The sequence below is a fragment of the Gadus morhua genome, chromosome 6 (genome assembly GCF_902167405.1).
Source record: "Gadus morhua chromosome 6, gadMor3.0, whole genome shotgun sequence".
NCBI classification, from domain to species: Eukaryota; Metazoa; Chordata; class Actinopteri; order Gadiformes; family Gadidae; genus Gadus; species Gadus morhua.
Window position 1 is genome coordinate 1,643,472 of NC_044053.1, and position 18,693 is coordinate 1,662,164.

At 47.6% G+C, this 18,693-nt stretch overlaps 3 protein-coding genes and 1 pseudogene across 3 annotated transcripts; 3 read left to right on the forward strand and 1 right to left on the reverse strand.

The window, feature by feature from the left end:
• Positions 1 to 1,645: 1,645 nt before the first annotated feature.
• On the reverse strand, positions 1,646 to 7,893 carry LOC115545747 (protein asteroid homolog 1-like). The gene is made up of 7 exons (XM_030359168.1): positions 7,864 to 7,893; positions 6,758 to 7,474; positions 6,225 to 6,656; positions 4,598 to 4,805; positions 4,049 to 4,193; positions 3,333 to 3,698; positions 1,646 to 1,769 (listed from the first exon to the last, which is right to left on the reverse strand). The coding sequence occupies exons 1-7, from the start codon at positions 7,891 to 7,893 to the stop codon at positions 1,646 to 1,648; spliced, it is 2,022 nt and encodes a 673-aa protein (XP_030215028.1).
• A 1,358-nt stretch (positions 7,894 to 9,251) lies between these two features.
• Positions 9,252 to 11,669, forward strand: LOC115545748 (protein asteroid homolog 1-like; annotated as a pseudogene).
• Positions 11,670 to 13,947: 2,278 nt separating this feature from the next.
• Positions 13,948 to 15,850, forward strand: LOC115545749 (protein asteroid homolog 1-like). Its single transcript, XM_030359170.1, has 2 exons — positions 13,948 to 15,190; positions 15,833 to 15,850. Exons 1-2 carry the CDS (start codon positions 13,958 to 13,960, stop codon positions 15,848 to 15,850), a joined length of 1,251 nt encoding a protein of 416 aa, XP_030215030.1. The 5' UTR covers positions 13,948 to 13,957.
• An 805-nt stretch (positions 15,851 to 16,655) lies between these two features.
• Positions 16,656 to 18,129, forward strand: LOC115545750 (protein asteroid homolog 1-like). The gene is made up of 3 exons (XM_030359171.1): positions 16,656 to 16,884; positions 17,108 to 17,252; positions 17,772 to 18,129. Exons 1-3 carry the CDS (start codon positions 16,656 to 16,658, stop codon positions 18,127 to 18,129), a joined length of 732 nt encoding a protein of 243 aa, XP_030215031.1.
• Positions 18,130 to 18,693: the final 564 nt, after the last annotated feature.

The following is an 18,693-nucleotide window of genomic DNA, read 5'->3' on the forward strand; positions in this document are numbered from 1 at the left end:
TATGTCCTTAGGTCTGTGTTCTCTGTTGTCATTACAATATTATGGTTGTGGGCTTTTTCTCAGTGTGAAGCCTGAGTTGTGTTGATAGCGAACCGCAGCAAACCAAATCATGAATCTCACTGACCCCGTGTGTATGGTTTATTATGGTACTGAAGTTCTGTCCAGAGGTTCTTCTGTCGGAGAACCGTCGTGAAACCGTGTCACCTCAGGAATATAGACTGTGACTCAAAGGGTTCTTTGTAATTGACCTCTATTTATTATTGAATTATTTATGATATACATTTAGAGCTGAGGTCAAACCTTTAATGTTTGAAACATAATATTTGTATGTGATATGACACTTTGCTTGCAGTGATTGCATTGGCTATGTCTCCTGTCATTCTTGGTTCAAGGGTTCTGATCTTGATTGTTTTCCTCCCTCTGGTAGAACATGATTATCCGATCACTAATGGATGCGTTAAGGCTGTGTGGCCAACATCATATGTAGGGCCCTTCCTTATCGCTGATCTTGAAGAAGGCTTGGGGGCCGAAACATATTCCAAATGAAAGAGAAATACATATGGAGCAAGAGCGGGCAACACTTTCTTTCTACTGACATACTGAAAAGTACAATAGGCCTCGATGTGTGTGTGTGTGTGTGTGTGTGTGTGTGTGTGTGTGTGTGTGTGTGTGTGTGTGTGTGTGTGTGTGTGTGTGTGTGTGTGTGTGTGTGTGTGTGTGTGTGTGGTCCACTATCTGAATCCAGCTTGAGTGATTCGTCAGGAAAAACGAGGGTCCTCGTTGAATTGAGGTCCTAGAACTGCAGTCCTAGAACCGCGGTCCTGATGCTGCAGTCCTGATGCTGCAGTCCTGAAACTGCAGCCTCCTCTATTGAAGCTTCAAACTAACATACCGTTAGTTTGAAGTGCTGAAAGCCAGCTCCTTATTCGTTGTCATTTGTGTCAAGTGTTTAAATGTGAATAAGGGGCTAGCTTTTCTGGATTTTCAGCTCTCCATTAGATCATGAGAACGAATTTAGGCCATGCTTTAAACATCATAATGCAAAAGTTTATGTCCTTTTAAACAGATAAAATGACTGTTTTAGGTGGCGCAAAGGATGGTCTTAAAACAGGTCGTAGGCCTGCATCAATTTTTGAGATTGGTTCTAAGTGGGAAACCCATTCAGGCCAGACTGAATCTGACACTGTGGGATACATGGTTTAACACAGAACAAATTACAAATTACAAACACATTGTTTTTGATCAACAAACATGTACCAATACCACTGGTAACCAGTTTGTCATTAAAAAACAATGTTCGGAATTATGGCCTCGTTCCTGGTCGCACATTACGAGCTGTGAATGGGAATCTACGAATCGGGAGCAACAGCTAGCTAGAGCTTTATCTTTGTGTCTGTTTGTTCGTAACTTAGTAAGTATCCCATGCCTTAAAAAGCTGTGTGCCTCCGGATGATATTATGATCCGAGCCATTGCGATACATCCACTGTAACCCCGAGCGCATGGCACCCCCGTCTGCACCTGTTGACTCATGTGGGGTACGACTCGAAACCCATCGCTGCTGTCAAGGTGTCTTCTGCCGTCTGGGATGTCCTGGCTCCCAGCCAACTCAGGAGGCCCTCCAGGCGGGCGGCCATTATACTCTTCCTATAGGCGGTCCGCTGGAAGGAATTGGTACCAGTAAATTTGTTTGAGGTTGACGTAGTCGTTCCCGGCCAATGAGGAGAAGAGAGGCAGCAGCTGGAGGTTGATGTTGAAGAAGTTGCAGAAGCTGGACGTGGTGTAACGCTTACAGGGGATGTAACTCTGGCTCGCATTCTGGCCAGGGCAGCCGTGCCCTTATCAACCACCACCGCCATATCCTGGCGAGGTCTCAAAGATCTTTCCCAATAACCCTAACCCTTACGAATTAAACTTAATATACAATAACTGAACGAAGATTATGAAATCAAAACACTTCTTTCTAGAAATGTGATCAAAACTCATTTTGATGCCGGAACTATATCAAAATATTGCGTTTTCCACTGAGAATATCTCAGTAATGTTGTTATTTTATAATGATAGAAACTTGACAGTCACGTGACGGCAGCTTCTGCATTTTAAATGTGTATTTAAATGTGGACTAATGGATTTGTGGTATTTTAATAATACGATGCCCACATATAACTAAAATAAAATATCTGGAATGGGAAATAACAATTCCACACTGTGGAAATTAATTATCTGTAATTATCTGTAATCGTTATTCTTACTAGTGAAAAAGAAATTACGGATATCTATAATTAAATGAAAGATTTCTGTAAAAAAATAAATAACATGTTGAAGTTTCATTTCCACTAGTACAAACTAAATCACTACTAGTCAGCCCCGACTGGTTAAATGCTGAAAGGGCTTACCATACAGGGTGTGACGTTGATATTGTAGTGGGTTGTATTGTGTTGTGTTCATATCATATTATATAATATTTTATATCACATCATACAGCATAATATATGATATAGTTTATTATATCGCACACCATATTATATCTTATCATATTATATCATATATCAAATCATAGATCATATCTAATTTCATACTTTATGCAACAAGTTTATTTTTTTATGTTATTACAAAAGGTTTTTTGGTTAGGCACATTAAGAAAACAATACATTATCATTATTATTATTATTATTATTATTATTATTATTATTATTATTATTATTATTATTATTATTATTATTATTATTATTATTATTATTATTATTATTATTATTATTATCATTGCCTTTGGGACGATAAACTTATTGAATCAAAGGGTTAGGGTTAAGGTTAGGGTCAGGGTTACAACACTTATTTTTCTGTGTTTAGTGGTAGAGTTGAGGTCTTATTAGACTAAACAGAGCTCTAGGTTGATCCGACAGGCAAGCTGGATCCAGTTTGAGTACGGACACGTTCCCGTTAGTAAACAGAAGGAGCATAGCTTACCAGCTAGCAGCCTTCTTAAAAAGACAGAACCCCGACATACTTGACGTTCTGCTGTTTCTTGGACCAGGCAGCAGGGGGCGCTGTTCGTCGCTTTGGACGACCGATCCAAACCACCTCTGGAGTCGTTTGCCTGATGTCCACGTGTTGTGACTGTGGTGACGGTATGCACGGCTACGACTGCCTCTCCATCAGAAAGATGTCATTACATTTACATTTACATTTAGGGGATTTAGCTGACGCTTTTTTTCCAAAGTGACTTACAATCAGTACATTTGTCATAAGAAAGAGAAACAACAATATATCAACAATATACCTCAATACACCCCAACACTGGTCCTCATAACCTCCCCCCCCCCTTCCCTCTCACCCCCACCCCTCCCTCTCCTGCTTCCTCCCCAGTTCTGGGTTTCTGGACCGGTCCTTCCTGTCTTTGGTTCTGTAGCGCGTTCTAACCGACACCCTCGGCCAATCAGAGCCCTGATCCAGGTCTTCAGCCCCGCCCAGCTCCTCCTCCTCCTCCTCGTCCTCGGTGTTGAGGTGAAGGTGCTCCATGCTGGCCCTCAGCTGGGCCTCAGGCCCCCCAGCTCTCCCGTTGGCCCCGGGGTCTGACTGGGTCACTGCTCCCAGGAGCCTCCTGTACAGTCTCCTGAACTGGTCGTCCTGTACGATGTCCACTGGCTCCCTCTCCTGGAGCTGCTTCTGCCGCCGGTGCACCAGCCTGCCCTGGTACAACCTGGACCAACCCGTCTGGGATTAATGAAGCACTTGTCTTATCTTACAACTAAATTTGGTTGACCCAACCCTCAACTATTCCTGTCACAAATGTCGATGTGTTTAAATGCCTCAGTATATCAAAAGATAACAATCTTGTGATGTTATTCTGTTATCTAATGTTTTTTATAACTTCAGCTTCATATGATGGTGTAACTATGGAAACATTAATGGCTAGTTACGGTTTTAATATGCAAAAAGTGCCCGCCCGCTTACAATGAAAAAGTACTGGCTAGATGATGGTGCAACTATAGAAACAGTGTTTCTTGGAAATGGTGCTACTATGGAAACAGTACTGTCTGGGTGTCTCACCAGGCGAAGTGGGGATCAGGGAGGGGCTTGCAGAGCAGCAGGTTGAGCTGGGAGGCGTCCTTCAGGCAGGCCTGCCATTGGTTGAGGCTGTGAGCCACGACAAAACCTGGAGGCTGAGAGATGTGGTTGGTATCCCCCTGCCAGCCTACACACACACATAAGCATGCACACATGGGGAGGGAGTAATTGTGATGACCTCGCTCTGGTTGGTTATGCAGGGGATTGTTGTGCAGGGGATTGTGGAGGCGTATCTAAGGTGTTGCAGCAGGATCTGCAACACACCAATCAGGCTCCTCCTCACTTATAAGCTGGCTGCCTAGGCCATCTCACTGTCTGAGCCTACTGATTGATCTGATACCCTACATTACAACACTCACACCCACCCATGCACTGCATACACTACTAATAATACTGACACATTGTTTATCTTTATTTCTTTGTAGTTATCATTGTGTGGTCTCCCCTTTTATGTCTGAACTACAAGCTATTTCATGACAGTAATGAGTGAGTGAGGAAGACGTTACTTGAAATACAACAAGTCATTCCTACCTGTTGTCCCTCCTGTCTGTCTATTCCGTTCTCCTTGGACCATGACCATCAGCAGAGCTTTGAGGAGCGTCAGTTCAGGGCTGGCCATCCTCCACCAGTAGCAGGTCACAGCCACTGGGAGGCGCAGGTGAGCCGGAACTCCCTCCAGCGTCTCTTCCTCCACGCCCAGCGTCTCCAGACACACCTGCAGCCTCACAGCGAGGTCTGCCTGGGAAGTGGGAACCAACCACATGTCCAATTTAAGGATTATTAAACATGCATTCAATGACTCCTTCTATATGTTGAACTCATAACTTTCTACCTGCTCCCCTGCTGATATGTTGATGAGATGCACCCGTCCTCTGCTTATTGAAACAGAAGTGACTGGATGTTTATGGAGCCTGGTAGTCTGGTTCTACCAGTCTATCTTGCAGTGGAGCCAGCAGATTTAAATTGGGGTAATTAGGTATTCAGAGTATTCAGAGTATCTATGGATACCCATTGTATTTCTACTGGATATAATTTTTTTAATTGTAAGGCTTATAGCTCAGCCCCTGATTGCAAAAAAGTTTTTCAAATGTTCAGATATGTATGGATCCCTGTAACTGAGGTCTCCAAAAGGTTTGGTGCCGAAATTCCTGTAGGGGGAGCTATAGGGCGCGTCACATCCCCTGCATTGGAGCCCCGATGGATTACAAATTCGGAAAGTTAGTGTACATGCCTTATTACTCCTGCTGAACATTTCTGCTATTTGGACCCATAATGTCCGTCAGGATAGATTTTGTTGTACGGTAACATGTCGGACGCCTGCTCTTTGTTCCTTCTCGATCAATTTCAATTATCAGACGATTGTCAGACATTTAAAGATTGCTAGTATTTGTGTGTGTGTGTGTGTGTGTGTGTGTGTGTGTGTGTGTGTGTGTGTGTGTGTGTGTGTGTGTGTGTGTGTGTGTGTGTGTGTGTGTGTGTGTGTATTTGTATTTGTGTGTCACAGTGCCAATATGAATGAATGCTAAGCTATGCTCAAAATAAGCGCCATTGGTCACACATGAATATAAACGGAATTGGCTCTTTACCAATGACTAGGACTCACTCAGAATCTCTTTGGGACACTAATGTCACTGCCCCCCACAGACGTGTTGCTGCCAATTGTTGGACAAGGGCGACGGCTGGCCTTGGGCGGTCGCAGGGCTCTGAATACCTTTTGGAACTATTTGCAGTCGTAGTTGAAAGTGTGTTTTTCTCTTTCTAATCCCTAAACTATGTAATAAAACAAAAATATGAATTACTCCAAGGTAGTGCTCAAATAAGTTGACAGTATCGGTTAGAGTGAGGAGTTGGACGGATTTGATATGAATGACGTTTTGCTATGACACACGAGACAGTTGTTTGAAAATATACTGTCTGGTATGTATCCATATCCCCTGTTTAGGATGCAGACATCTTCTATATCTTATCATGGTTGTGAATGTCTTGATTTAGCCTAGCACTAGCATAGCCTTAGCCTAGCCCTTTTCTTTGTGCAGAGCTAACTAGGCATATGCCAGCGTCCTAAAGCCCATATAGTATGATTTGTATCAATCTATTACACATCTATGCTCCAGCTATGCTCCATCTGTCTTCCAGCTGAATGAGTGGGTAGGCCTACCTGGGGCAGAGAGTCCAGCCTCAGCGTCTGAGCGGCTCCTTGGACCAGCGGTCGCACCTTGACACTGACGAGCTCCAGACCGACCCGGTCAACCTCCTCCACCTCACCCCCCCTCTGGCCCAGCAGCAGCCCGTACAACACCTGTCTGAGAGGCCGCGAGGTGAGGTTGCAGCTCTGTAGCGCGCTGTGCTCCACCTGGATGCGGAGAATCTTCCTCCTGTGCACAAATACGTCAGCTCCCAGGTCTCCTCTGGCCAGGCACGCACGGACCCACTCAGGGGCCCAGCTCAACATCTCCGCGGGCAGGGACGGTGCGGTCCCCTCACTGAAGAACCCCCGCAGAGAGGAGCTGGGGAGCCGGTGCTCCAGCATGGCCGTCTGCACCTCCGTCTGCACCTCCGTCTGTGCCTCCGTCTGTGCCTCTGTCTGTGCCTGTTGACTCATGGGGGGTATGAGATCCATCGCTGCTGTCAAGGTGTCTTCTGTCGTCTGGTCTGTCCTGGCTCCCAGCCAACTCAGGAGGCCCTTCAGGCCTTTTTACTCTGCCCAGGGCGGTCCGCTGGAATGAATTGGACCCAGTTCATTTTTCTGAGGTGGACATCGTTGTTCGTGGCCAACGAGGCGAAGACGGGCAGCAGCTGGGGGTCGATGTTGAAGAAGGCGCAAAAGCTGGCCGTGGTGTATTTCCTGCAGGGGATGTCACTCGTGCCACGACCAGTCTCCACTGCATGCCACAGGAAGTGTTTGAGTGGCAGAACCCCCGCCGGAAGGTCGTAGGTGTAGAAGTCAGTGTCTCCGGACAGCACCGGGGAGCTCCAGTCTCTGGCCAGAGCAGCCAGCTGGCCGTCGGCCTCTCCGAAGTACCTGACCAGCGGCACCTTCATGTCGTTCAGGGTCTGTTCGAATACTGTCGTGGTAAAGGGGGGAACGATACTCATCCTCTTGCCCTTCAGAGTGGCTTCCTTCGCCTTCCAGAGAAGGCCTCTTTGACGGTCCTCTCTGATGTTAATTCTGATGTCACTGGCGCCCGTGCCTCCGTCCATCACCACGTACGTTTTGATTCCACAGTCGGCCAGAGTCTTGAAGAAAGCCTGGACCTCTGCCTGGAAGGCCAGGTACTCCCCGCCACGGTTCTGGTCCAGGTTGGACCTGGCGTACAGGGAGAAGGCCAGGTTAGTGCCGTCCACCAGCAGCTTGCTGTCCCTGAAGCGAATGTCTTCATAAATACTCCATTGATGCAAGTACGTTGACTAAAAGACCAAGATCCAAAGTGACAGCGAGGCGTCACCGTGTTCTAACAGCTCCCCTATTGCCCCCACCCCTGGACGTCCTCCCCTTCCTGCTCACAACCACCCCTCCCTCTCCTGGTCCCTCCCCAGCTCTGGGTTTCTGGACCGGTCCTTCCTGTCTTTGGTTCCGTAGCATGTGTTCTTACCGACACCCTAGGCCTAACCAAGCCCTGATCCAGGCCTTCAGCCCGGCCGCGCTTCAGAAACGCCAATATAACCGAACAGAGCCGCACTGTACCGCAATGAACAGTACGAACCGCTCGCAGGAAACGAGGCATACGAATTAGCGGGTTTGTTGGTTCTTTTAGCCTAGACTTGAGAGGATAACCCCTCCCTCCAGGCTGCTCCACAGCCAGGGCTCCTTTCAGGACCGCAGACATCGAACTGTGGTCCTGAAACTGCAGCCTCCTCTATTGAAGCAACATACTGTTAGTTGGAAGTGCTCAAAGCCAGCTCCTTATTCGTTGTCATTTTTCTAAGTGTGTGAATAAGGGGTTAGCCTTTCTGTATTTTCAGCTGTCCACGACTGTAGGTCAGGCTCTAAACAGCATTTAAACAGATAATCCATGTCCTGTTGAGCAAATAACATGTCACGGTTAGCGGGTGGCAGGCAGGCAGGTAGGACCCAATCACAGACAGTTCAGGTAAAAGGATCATTTATTAACTCAAAAGGCAAGGAACACCGAGAACACGGGTGACGCGGGTGACGCAGGTAACACAGGGAACACCGGGAACACAGGTAACACACAGGACACAACTCACCACAAACTAAAATGATCCGACAAGGAACGAAGGAAAGACAAGGGCTTAAATACTAAACACACACTGGGGACGCAAGAGTAACAGCTGGAACACATTAGGGGATGGAGCAGTAATCACACAGGAGGGAAACTTGACCGGTCGAGATGCAGTTGAGGTGGTCAATTATGGTTATTCCTACTCAGTGGGACGAGAGCTGAACATAAGAACCTCGTTCCTCTGAACCCCAGTTTTCCAAAATCAACGGTGAACTAAATGAAATGCAGTTCTATGTTTTTATAAATTTTTCATAAAATCGATTGAATTTTAAAATGCATTCATTGCAAAATAAATGTTTAAAAAGTAGTTGCTTCTGTGTTGGAATAACTATCTATTATTTGAATGAGTAATGCCTTGTAAAGAAGTCAGTATGGAACCATATGACATATATTATAACAACAATAATTATGGAAAAAAATATTACTAGCCATTTGTTAGATAAACTGAAGATATTACGTAAGAAGATAACAGGAATGATGAAGAAACAACCAATGCTCTGTATCTTCTTTCAAAAATACGGATTGTAAGTCGGCCGTATCTTGAAGAAGTCTGACCTACGGGATTCATTTGTATGTGTTTGTGTGTGTGTGTGTGTGTGTGTGTGTGTGTGTGTGTGTGTGTGTCTGTGTGTTGGTGTAAAAAGGAGCTGGGATCCTCTCTTGGTAAATCCAATCACCATAGAAGTCGGAACTTGACGTAACTTGACCTGTCACGCCATGGGAGTAAAAGGCTTGTGGTCGCTGTTTGAGGACTACGGCCAGATACCACGACATCCGCTTCAGGGACAGCTAGCTGGTGGTGGACGGCAGTGGTCTGGCCCACCACCTCTACAACATGGCCAACCTGGATCAGAACCACTGCGGGGAGTATTTTTCAAGACTCTGGACAACTGTCGAATCTAAGCAAAAGTTGTGATTGACGGAGGCTCAGGCCCCAGCGACATCAAACTAAACCACAGTATGGACCTTCAAAGAACACTTGTCAAGAAGATCCCTGACGGTCTAAAGGGTGGGAAAAAGGGCTTCTATGCCCTCTTTACCACGACAGTGTTCGAAGAGACGCTGAACGACATGAAGGTGCCGCTGGTCAGGTGCTTCGGAGAGGCCGACGGCAAGCTGGCTGCCCTGGCCAGAGAGTTGGCTGCCGGTGCTGTCCAGAGACACTGATTTCTACATCTACGACCTTCCAGAGGGGGTTCTGCCACTTACTCCCATCTGGCACTCAGTTAAAAAAAGTCAAGCCAGAAGTGACATCTCCTGCAAGTGATACCCCATGTCCAGCTTCTGCACCTTCTTCAACCACGACCGCCAGCTGCTGCCCGTCTTCGCCTTGTTGGCCGGGAACGACTACGTCAACCTCAGAGATGTTAAGTGGGCCAGTTACGTTCCTGCGGGAAGACCTACAATGAAGTTCAGAACCGCTAGCCTGGTGGGCCTCCTGAGTTGGCTGGGAGCCAGGAAAGACGAGACGACAGAAGACACCTTGACAGCAGCGATGGCACTCATACCCAACATTAGCCAACAGGCGCGGACGGAAATGCGGACGGAGTTGCAGAACGGCATGCTAGAGTACCGACTCCCTGCAGAGGTTTTTTCAGTTAGAGGACCATTCCGCCGCTGCCTGCTGAGATGTTGAACTGGGTCCCTGAGTGGGTCTGTGGGTCCCTGGCCAGAGGAGACCTGGGGGCCAACATACTGGACTATGACATACTTGTGCACAGGAGGAAGTTTCTGCGAATCCAGGTGGAGTCAGCGACCTTGCAGAGCTCTATCCTCACCTCAAGGCCCATCCGACAGGTGTTGTACGGGCTTTTTTTCATAGCATCACATCATTGATATCAAATCCGTCTAACTCCTCACTCCAACTGAAATTGTCAACTTCTTTGAGCACTACCTTGGTGAAATTAATATTTACAGTAATTCAGAGTTTTTGGTTATACTTTAGATGGGCATGTGTTTTGTTCCCACTTCCAGGCAGACCGCGCTGGGAGGCTGCAGGTGTGTCTGGAGACGCTGGGCGTGGAGGAAGAGACGCTGGAGGTAGTTCCGGCTCACCTGCGCCTCCCAGTGGCTGTGACCCGCTACTGGCTGAGGAGGGCCAGCCCTGAGCCGACGCTCCTCAAAGCTCTGCTGATGGTCATGGTCCAAGGAGAACTGAACCGACGGACAGGAGGGACAACAGGTAGGTAGCACGTTTGGTCAGAGACACTCACACACAGACACTCAAATACACACACACACACACACCTAGAGACTCACTCTGTGTGTGTGTGTGTGTGTGTGTCTGTGTGTCTGTGTGTGTGTGTGAGTGTGTGTGTGTGTAGGCTGGCAGGGATATACCAACAACTCTCTCAGCCTCTGGATGGTATCGTGGCTCTCAGCTTCAACCAATGGCAGGCCTGCCTGAAGGACGCCTCCCAGCTCAACCTGCTGCTCTGCAAGCCCCTCCCTGAACCCCACTTCGCCTGGTGAGACACCCAGGCAGTGCTGTTTCCATAGTAACACAATCACCCAGCTAGTGCCGTTTCCTTAGTTACACCATCACCCAGACAGTACTGTTTCCATAGTAACACCATCACCCAGACAGTACTGTTTCCATAGTAACACCATCACCCAGACAGTACTGTTTCCATAGTAACACCATCAACCAGCTAGTGCTGTTTCTTTAGTTACACCATCACGCAGACATTCATGTTTCCATAGTAACTCCATCAACCCGACAATACTGTTTCCATAGTAACACCATCACCCAGCTAGTACAGTTTCTGTAGTTACACCATCACCGAGCAGTATAATTTCCATATCTACACTATCCCTTGGCCATTACTGTTTCAATCGTATTAATGTCACCAGCCAGTACTGTTTCCATAGGTACACCATCGCCTAGCTAGTCCTGTTTCCATAGTTGTAGATTAGATAAGACAGTGCTTCATTAATCCCAGACGGGTTGGGGCAGGTTGTACCAGGGCAGGCTGGTGCACCGGCGGCAGAAGCAGCTCCAGGAGGAGGAGCCAGAGGACATCGTACAGGACGACCAGTTCAGGAGACTGTACAGGAGGCTCCTGGGAGCAGTGACCCAGCCAGACCCCGGGACCAACAGGAGAGCTGGGGGGCCTGAGGCCCAGCTGAGGGCCAGCATGGAGCACCTTCACCTCAACACCCAGGATGAGGAGGAGGAGGAGGAGGAGGAGGAGGAGGAGGAGGAGGAGGAGGAGGAGCTAGGCGGGGCTGAAGGCCTGGTTCAGGGCTCTGATAGGCCTAGGGTGACGGTTGGAAAACGCTACAGAACCAAAGACCGGAAGGAACGGTCCAGAAACCCAGAACTGGCGAGGAAGCAGGAGAGGGAGGGGTGGGGATGAGCAGGAAGGGGGGCGTTCAAGACGTGGGTGCAATAGGGGAGCTGTTAGACCAGGGTGTTTCCTCGTGCACTTACAAGTGCACTACAAATCGAGTATTTATCGTCTTATTTTTATATTATACCGTTTTTTATTGTCTGTTCAGAGGATTTAATTTAAAGTTATATGCATTAAATATTAGAATCTGAGATTTTCATGTGTTACCCATTGGTGAAACTTTAAAATGCAACCTGTTTAGTTGAATGCGTCTTTAGTGAGGGCTATTGTTGGCTAGTTAGTAATTCGCCTATTGTGTATAAATTCCTACCTAGTGATGGCTCTATAGAGGAATGCTGCTGCCCGACCATCTCCTGAGCTATGCTACTCTACATTTCACTTTCATTTTCGACGTCGGGACATTCCTTGCCGGCATCATTGTTGTAAAACTTGTCAAACGCGTGACTTACCCTGAACAAGTGAGGAATTCGAACCTACCCTGAAAACGTTAGCGTATGAATCAGGGGCGATTTCTCTATAAAACTGCAAGATCAGCCTACCCTAAATTTTCTGAAAATGAAAGGGTCAAATATACTGTATACTGTTATGTTAAAATTTCATTGACTAAAAATGCGTTAGAACACGTCCATCTCGAAGACGAGTTTGTTCAGAATCAGCTGCTTATCGCAGGTCAACTGAGTAGATTTCCTTTTCATACTTTCCCGTAGCGTCACTGTGCATTTGCCTGTTGAAGCTCAGCGTCCATCGACTTCAATGGGGCTGCATAGAACAGCCTTTTTTGGTGTCTAAAGACGACGGTCATTGGATAATGCTGCGATTATGTCCCTCCCACGGACACTCAGAGTCTCTGGGGGTGAATGGAGCAGTTGGCTCACCTGAACGCTGGCCTTCTGCGTGATGATTGGAGGGTCTGCGAAAGACTTGAGTTGCCGTTTGATTGACAGCGATTTTGAACTATAAGACGTCTCTGGAGCACTCTTTGGTCCTCAGTCCCCTTGTGGGAATTTCCCTCTGTTTAATATCATTTTGGTAGTTGGCAATCACTTTGATTCAGGGAGCTTGAGGTCTGAACTTCAAATCCTGTATTCAAATCAGGACTTGCAGGGTGACAGGGGGAAGCTGTGTTATTTCTTAGTGTTCCTTAAAGTCATGGAGTTGGACAGTGCAATGCCTCAGCTTTACAACCTGTTCTAATTAATGGCAACAATTGGAGCTACATCTGCAGGTTTAGAAAAGAGCTTCTCCTGTTTAAAGCGGCTCTAGTCCTACACCCGTAACACATTCAAGGCCGTTCAAGGCGCCTAGCTCTGCTGGCCATTGAGAGGACCATGGTATAGTCACTGGAAAGGACAGCTAGTTGGTATGACAGGGTCACAGAGCATTTCCTTGAAAAGGAACAGAGAGCAGAATTTACCTATAAATAATTTGCAATTCATATGATGTGGGCCGAAAATGAGCTTCCCCTCTTTGAAAGACCAGCAGGCGCCACTGGTATGAATCTATTCATACAGCCTCTCAACCACAATGCCTGACTTGACTATTTAATGATATATCTTGCCAAAATACATTTCAACATAATCTAAAATGTATTTCTAAAATGTAAATTAATAAAATTACTATGTACAATTACAATCTGATTTGTAAAGTGTGTGTGTGTGTGGGGGGGGGGGGCTCTGAGTTTAGGAGTGTCCAGGGGCCCCTGAAGGGGTCCGGCCGTACCATGAAGAAGTCTGACCAACGGGATTCATTCCCCAATATAGGCCCATTGTGTAGGGCTACTGATAGTGTACACTCACACACATCAGTACAGTATGCTATACGCTTTCTGCTGCATTGCTTCAAGGGACCAGGAAGCAATAATAATAATAATAATAATAATACATTTAATTTAGAGTCGCCTTTCAAGACACCCAAGGTCACCTTACAGAGCATATAGTCATCATACATTTAAAAAAAAAAAAAAAAAATTGTGTAAAAATAAATAAACATAAGCAATAAGAAATAAATAAAACAAAAACAAGACAAAACAAAACAAAAAAACAATCAAAACAGTGATCAGTTAGACGCTGTGTGCGAGTTTGAACAGGTACACAATGCAGAGTTGATGGAGTTGTTGATATGAAATCTCCAGAAGCGAACTTACAGAGAACTCAGGAGCCACTCCCAGTGCGGGTATGTGTTTGTGTTGGTTGATAAAGGAGCTGGGATCCTATCTGTGTGAGTCCAGTCGCCCCAGAAGTCAGAACGTATCCAGTCATTGAAAGGTGAAGTTAGAACCTGACCTGTCAGTCACAATGGGGGTGAAGGGCTTGTCGTCGCTGCTGAAGGACTACAGCCAGATCTACCAGGACATCCGCTTCAGGGACAGCAAGCTGCTGGTGGACGGCACTAACCTGGCCTACAACCTTTATGACATGGCCAACCTGGACCAGAACCACGGCGGGGAGTACCTGGCCTACCAGGTCCAGATCCAAGCTCTCTTCAAGGCTCTGATCGATTGTGAAATCAAAGCATACGTTGTGATTGATGGAGGCTCGGGCACAAGTGACATCAAATTGGACACCAGGATGGACCGTCAAAGAGCCCGTCTGGAAAATATACCTGCTGCTCTGAAGGGCAAAAAAATGGGCATCTTTCCCCCCTCTATCATGTCAGTTTTTGAACAGACGCTGAACGACATGAAGGTGCCGCTGGTCAAGTGCTTTGGAGAGGCTGACGGCCAGCTGGCTGCCCTGGCCAAAGAGTGGTCCTTCCCGGTGCTGTCCGGAGACACCGACTTCTTCATCTATGCCCTACCGAAGGGGGTTCTGCCCCTGCATAACTTCCAGTGGGACTCAGTTAAAAGAACTGAGGCCAGTAGCTACATCCCCTGCAAGCTATACACCACGTCCAGCTTCTGCACCTTCTTCAACATCAACGACCAGCTGCTGCCCGTCTTCGCCTCGTTGGCCTGGAACGACTACGTCAACCTCAGAGATGAGTCAACAAGGTGGGCCGGAGGCAGTGCACCGGGAAGACCTACAATGCCCCAAAGGGCCTCCCGCCTGGAGGGTCTCCTGAGTTGGCTGGGAGCCAGGAATGACCGGACGACAGAAGACACCTTGACAGCAGCGATGGCCGACATGAGCCAACAGGCGCGGAGGGAGGTGCAGAAGTCCATGCTGGAGTACCGTCTCCCCAGCTCCTCTCTGCGGGGGTTCTTCAGTGAGGGCACTGTTCCGCCGCTGCCTGCTGAGTTGAGCTGGGTCCCTGAGTGGGTCCGTGCGTCCCTGACCAGAGGAGGCCTTGGAGCTGACATACTGATGCACAGGAGGAAGATTCTGCGGATCCAGGTGGAGAGCAGCAACCTAAAGAGCTCCAACCTCACCTCACGGCCCATCCGGCAGGTGTTGTACGGGGTGTTGCTGGCCCAGGGGGGGGGTGAGGTGGAGGAGGTGGACAGAGTCGGCCTTGAGCCCAACAGGGTCAAGGTGCAACCGCTGGTCCAAGGAGCCGCTCAGAGGCTGAGGCTGGACTCTCTACCCCAGGTAGGCCTCCCTGTCCAACTCCTCACTCTAACCGATACTGACAACTTGTTTGAGCACTTGTGATGCAGTGCGTTACTATGAATTGAATGAATACACTGCGTAATCCGAACGCACCCCTGGCTCCAAACACAAACTGGTAGTGAGGGTTAACAACGAGATAAGCGATTATGATTGGCTAAGGCAGAGTCATGTTTCATGGTAGCCAATCGGAGCCAGTGTTTTTACACACAAGTCAGGACACACGCGCCACACACACGCAAACGCACACACCAAACCGATGTGATGAAGCAGCAGAAATGGCGAGTGCGGAGCAATCCGATGAAAAGTTGGCATTTTCTGTAGTATCTGGCAGATGTTCCACAGCCTTTGCAACCAAGCAAATTGAAATCCAGGCCCCATCCACACTAACCCGGGTAAATGTAAAAACGCGAATCAGCAATGAAAATGATCTCCGTCCTCACTATCGTTTTCATATCGTTTTCGGAATGTTTTGCATCCACGTTCCAAACTGAAATTATTTTGATAAATAGTTGTTGTCATGGTTACGTAACTCCACCACGCCTCTCTGTTTAGATTACAGGCGCGCAGATGATATTTACAGTTGATCAGCTGGTTAATCATTTTCGACCCGGTCTTGTCCAGAAACGCCACTCCAAGTAGGCTACGGTTTGAACTCTTGTCTTTCGGTTTATTTACCATCACTTAAGAACATTAAGTACAAGGCTCGCCTCCGGCGTTGGACCACCGAATATGTTTGAGCCAATATGTCGAGTTGTTTCTGGAGATAAATTAGTACAATGTACAGAGAGATCCTCATTTGCATTTCACCTGCCATTTTTTTGATGAGCTTCTCGGTCTCGAGCGCAATCTTGTGGCAGTGTCATTGCAACCGAACGTCATCGTTTCTGAAAGCCTCCGTCTGTCCACACTACAACGCGAATCCAGCGTTTTCACATTTATCCACCTCAGCGATAGTTTTCGAAAGCAGCGTTTTCAGTCTCAGAATACTCTGTTTTAGTGTGGACGGAAGGACTAAACGGATGAACATTGATGCTTTTGTAGATTTACCCGGGTTCGTGTAGACGGGGCCTCAGTTGGAAGCATATCAGGGCCTTGAATGGGCAGTTCAACCATTTAACACATTAAGGCCAAGTGACAACCGCTCAGAAAAAAACAAATTCCTTCACATATAGCATCTTTCTTGTTTTTTTTACAGTAACGCAAATAGTTACTTTCCCTGGTAACTAGTTACTTTTATTGTAGAGTAAATGTTACTAACTCAGTTACTTTTTGGAACAAGTAGTGAGTAACTATAACTAATGTCTTTTTTAAAGAAACGTTCCCAACACTGGTCCCAACAACGTTCACTCAGCAGGGCAGCAGGGAGCCCTGTCAGACAATGAAAATAGCAGTGTTTAACCTGTAGAGGGAGCCAGTGGAGCTCTTGGTTCTCCTTTAAATGGACATGGGGTTTGTTCCCACTTCCCAGGCAGACCGCACTGTGAGGCTGCGGGTGTGTCTGGAGACGCTGGGCGTGGAGGAAGAGACGCTGGAGGGAGTTCCGGCTCACTTGCGCCTCCCAGTGGCTGTGACCTGCTACTGGCTGAGGAGGGCCAGCCCTGAGCCGAGGCTCCTCAAAGCTCTACTGATGGTCGTGGTCCAAGGAGAACTGATGAGACAAATTGGGACAGCAGGTAGGTAGCACATGATGTGATTTTATTCTGCCTCACTCATTCGCTTACCGACTCCACCCTACTGTGTGTGTGTGTGTGTGTGTGTGTGTGTGCCTGTTTGTTTGTTTGTTTGTTTGTTTGTGTGTGTGTGTGTGTGTGTGTGTGTGTGTGTGTGTGTGTGTGTGTGTGTGTGTGTGTGTGTGTGTGTGTGTGTGTGTGTGTGTGTGTGTGTGTGTGTGTGAAGGCTGGCAGGGATATACCAACCACCACTCTCAACCTCTGGATGGTATCGTGGCTCACCGCTTCAACCAATGGCAGGCCTGCCTGAAGGACGCCTCCCAGCTCAACCTGCTGCTCTGCAAGCCCCTCCCTGAACCCCACTACGCCTGGTGAGACACCCAGACAGTACTGTTTCCATAGCAACACCATCACCCAGACAGTACTGTTTCCATAGCAACACCATCAACCAGACAGTACTGTCTCCATAGCAACACCATTAACCAGACAGTACTGCTTCCGTAGTAACAGCATCACCGGGTCAGTACTGTTTTCATAGCAACACCATCAGCCAGACATTACTGTTTCCATAGCAACACCATCAACCAGCAGTACTGTTTCCATCGTAACACCATCTCCAAGACAGTACTGACTCAATGGCAACACCATCATCTAGTCAGTACTGATTGCATAGCAAAACCATAACTAGTCATTACTGTATCCATATTTAAACCAGCATATAAAGTCTGAAGTAACTTTAAATAACAGGACAACATAACAACACTGATATCTTAACAGTGATATACTGAGGACTTTTAAAGTATGACGTAAAGGGTTGAGGGAGGGGCGGTCAAGAGAATGTAGTTTTAAGATAAGACAGTGCTTCATTGATCCCAGACGGGTTGGTCCAGGTTGTACCAGGGCAGGCTGGTGCACCGGCGGCAGAAGCAGCTCCAGGAGAGGGAACCAGAGGAGATAGTACAGGATGAACAGTTCAGGAGACTGTACAGGAGACTCCTGGGAGCAGTGACCCAGCCAGAGAGGAGAGCTGGGGGGCCTGAGGCCCAGCTGAGGGCCAGCATGGAGCACCTTCACCTCAACACCCAGGATGAGGAGGAGGAGGAGGAGCTGGGCGGGGCTGCAGGCCTGGATCAGGGCTCTGATAGGCCTAGGGTGACGGTTAGAACACGCTACAGAACCAAAGACAGGAAGGACCGGTCCAGAAACCCAGAGCTGTGGAGGAAGCAGGAGAGGGAGGGGTGGTTGTGAGCAGGAAGGGGCGGAGTTCCAGGGGTGGGGGCAATAGGGCAGCTGTTAGATCAGTGTGTCACCTCGCTGTGCACTTTGAATCTTGGTGTGTTGGCGTATCCTGAGCTATGCTTCTCGACATTTCACTTTCATTTCACGATGTCGGGACATTCCTGGCGGGCGTCATTGTTGTAAAACTTGTCAAATGCGTGAGGAACAATGTGCGACTTTTTGGGGAAGACCTTTGACTATTTAATGATATATCTTGCCAAAATACATTTTCAACATAATATGAAATGTTAATCTATGATGTAATTTAATAAAATTACTATTTTATTTTTTAAATTACAATCTGATTTGTAAAGTGTGTGTGTGTATGTGGGGGGGGGGGGCTCTGAGTTTAGGAGTGTCCAGGGGCCCCTGAAGGGGTCCGGCCGTACCATGAAGAAGTCTGACCGACGGGATTCATTCCCTAATATAGGCCCACTGTATAGGGCTACTGATACTGTACGCTCACACACATCGGTACAGTAGGCTACACGCTTTCTGCTGCATTGCTTCATGGGACCAGGAAGTAACATTTAG

Bases quoted from the DNA above. Each gene is read 5' to 3' on its own strand.
- LOC115545749 (XM_030359170.1), top strand. From the start codon at position 13,958: ATGGGGGTGAAGGGCTTGTCGTCGCTGCTGAAGGACTACAGCCAGATC.
- LOC115545750 (XM_030359171.1), top strand. From the start codon at position 16,656: ATGGGGTTTGTTCCCACTTCCCAGGCAGACCGCACTGTGAGGCTGCGG. The intron at 16,885-17,107 runs GTAGGTAGCACA...GTGTGTGTGAAG, and splicing joins GAGACAAATTGGGACAGCAG to GCTGGCAGGGATATACCAAC. The intron at 17,253-17,771 runs GTGAGACACCCA...GGGTTGGTCCAG, and splicing joins CCTGAACCCCACTACGCCTG to GTTGTACCAGGGCAGGCTGG.
- LOC115545747 (XM_030359168.1), bottom strand. From the start codon at position 7,893: ATGTCTGCGGTCCTGAAAGGAGCCCTGGCT. The intron at 4,194-4,597 runs GTAGGAATGACT...GTGTGTGTGTAG, and splicing joins ACAGACAGGAGGGACAACAG to GCTGGCAGGGGGATACCAAC. The intron at 1,770-3,332 runs GTGAGAGGGAAG...CACCACGTCCAG, and splicing joins CAGGAGAGGGAGGGGTGGGG to CTTCTGCAACTTCTTCAACA.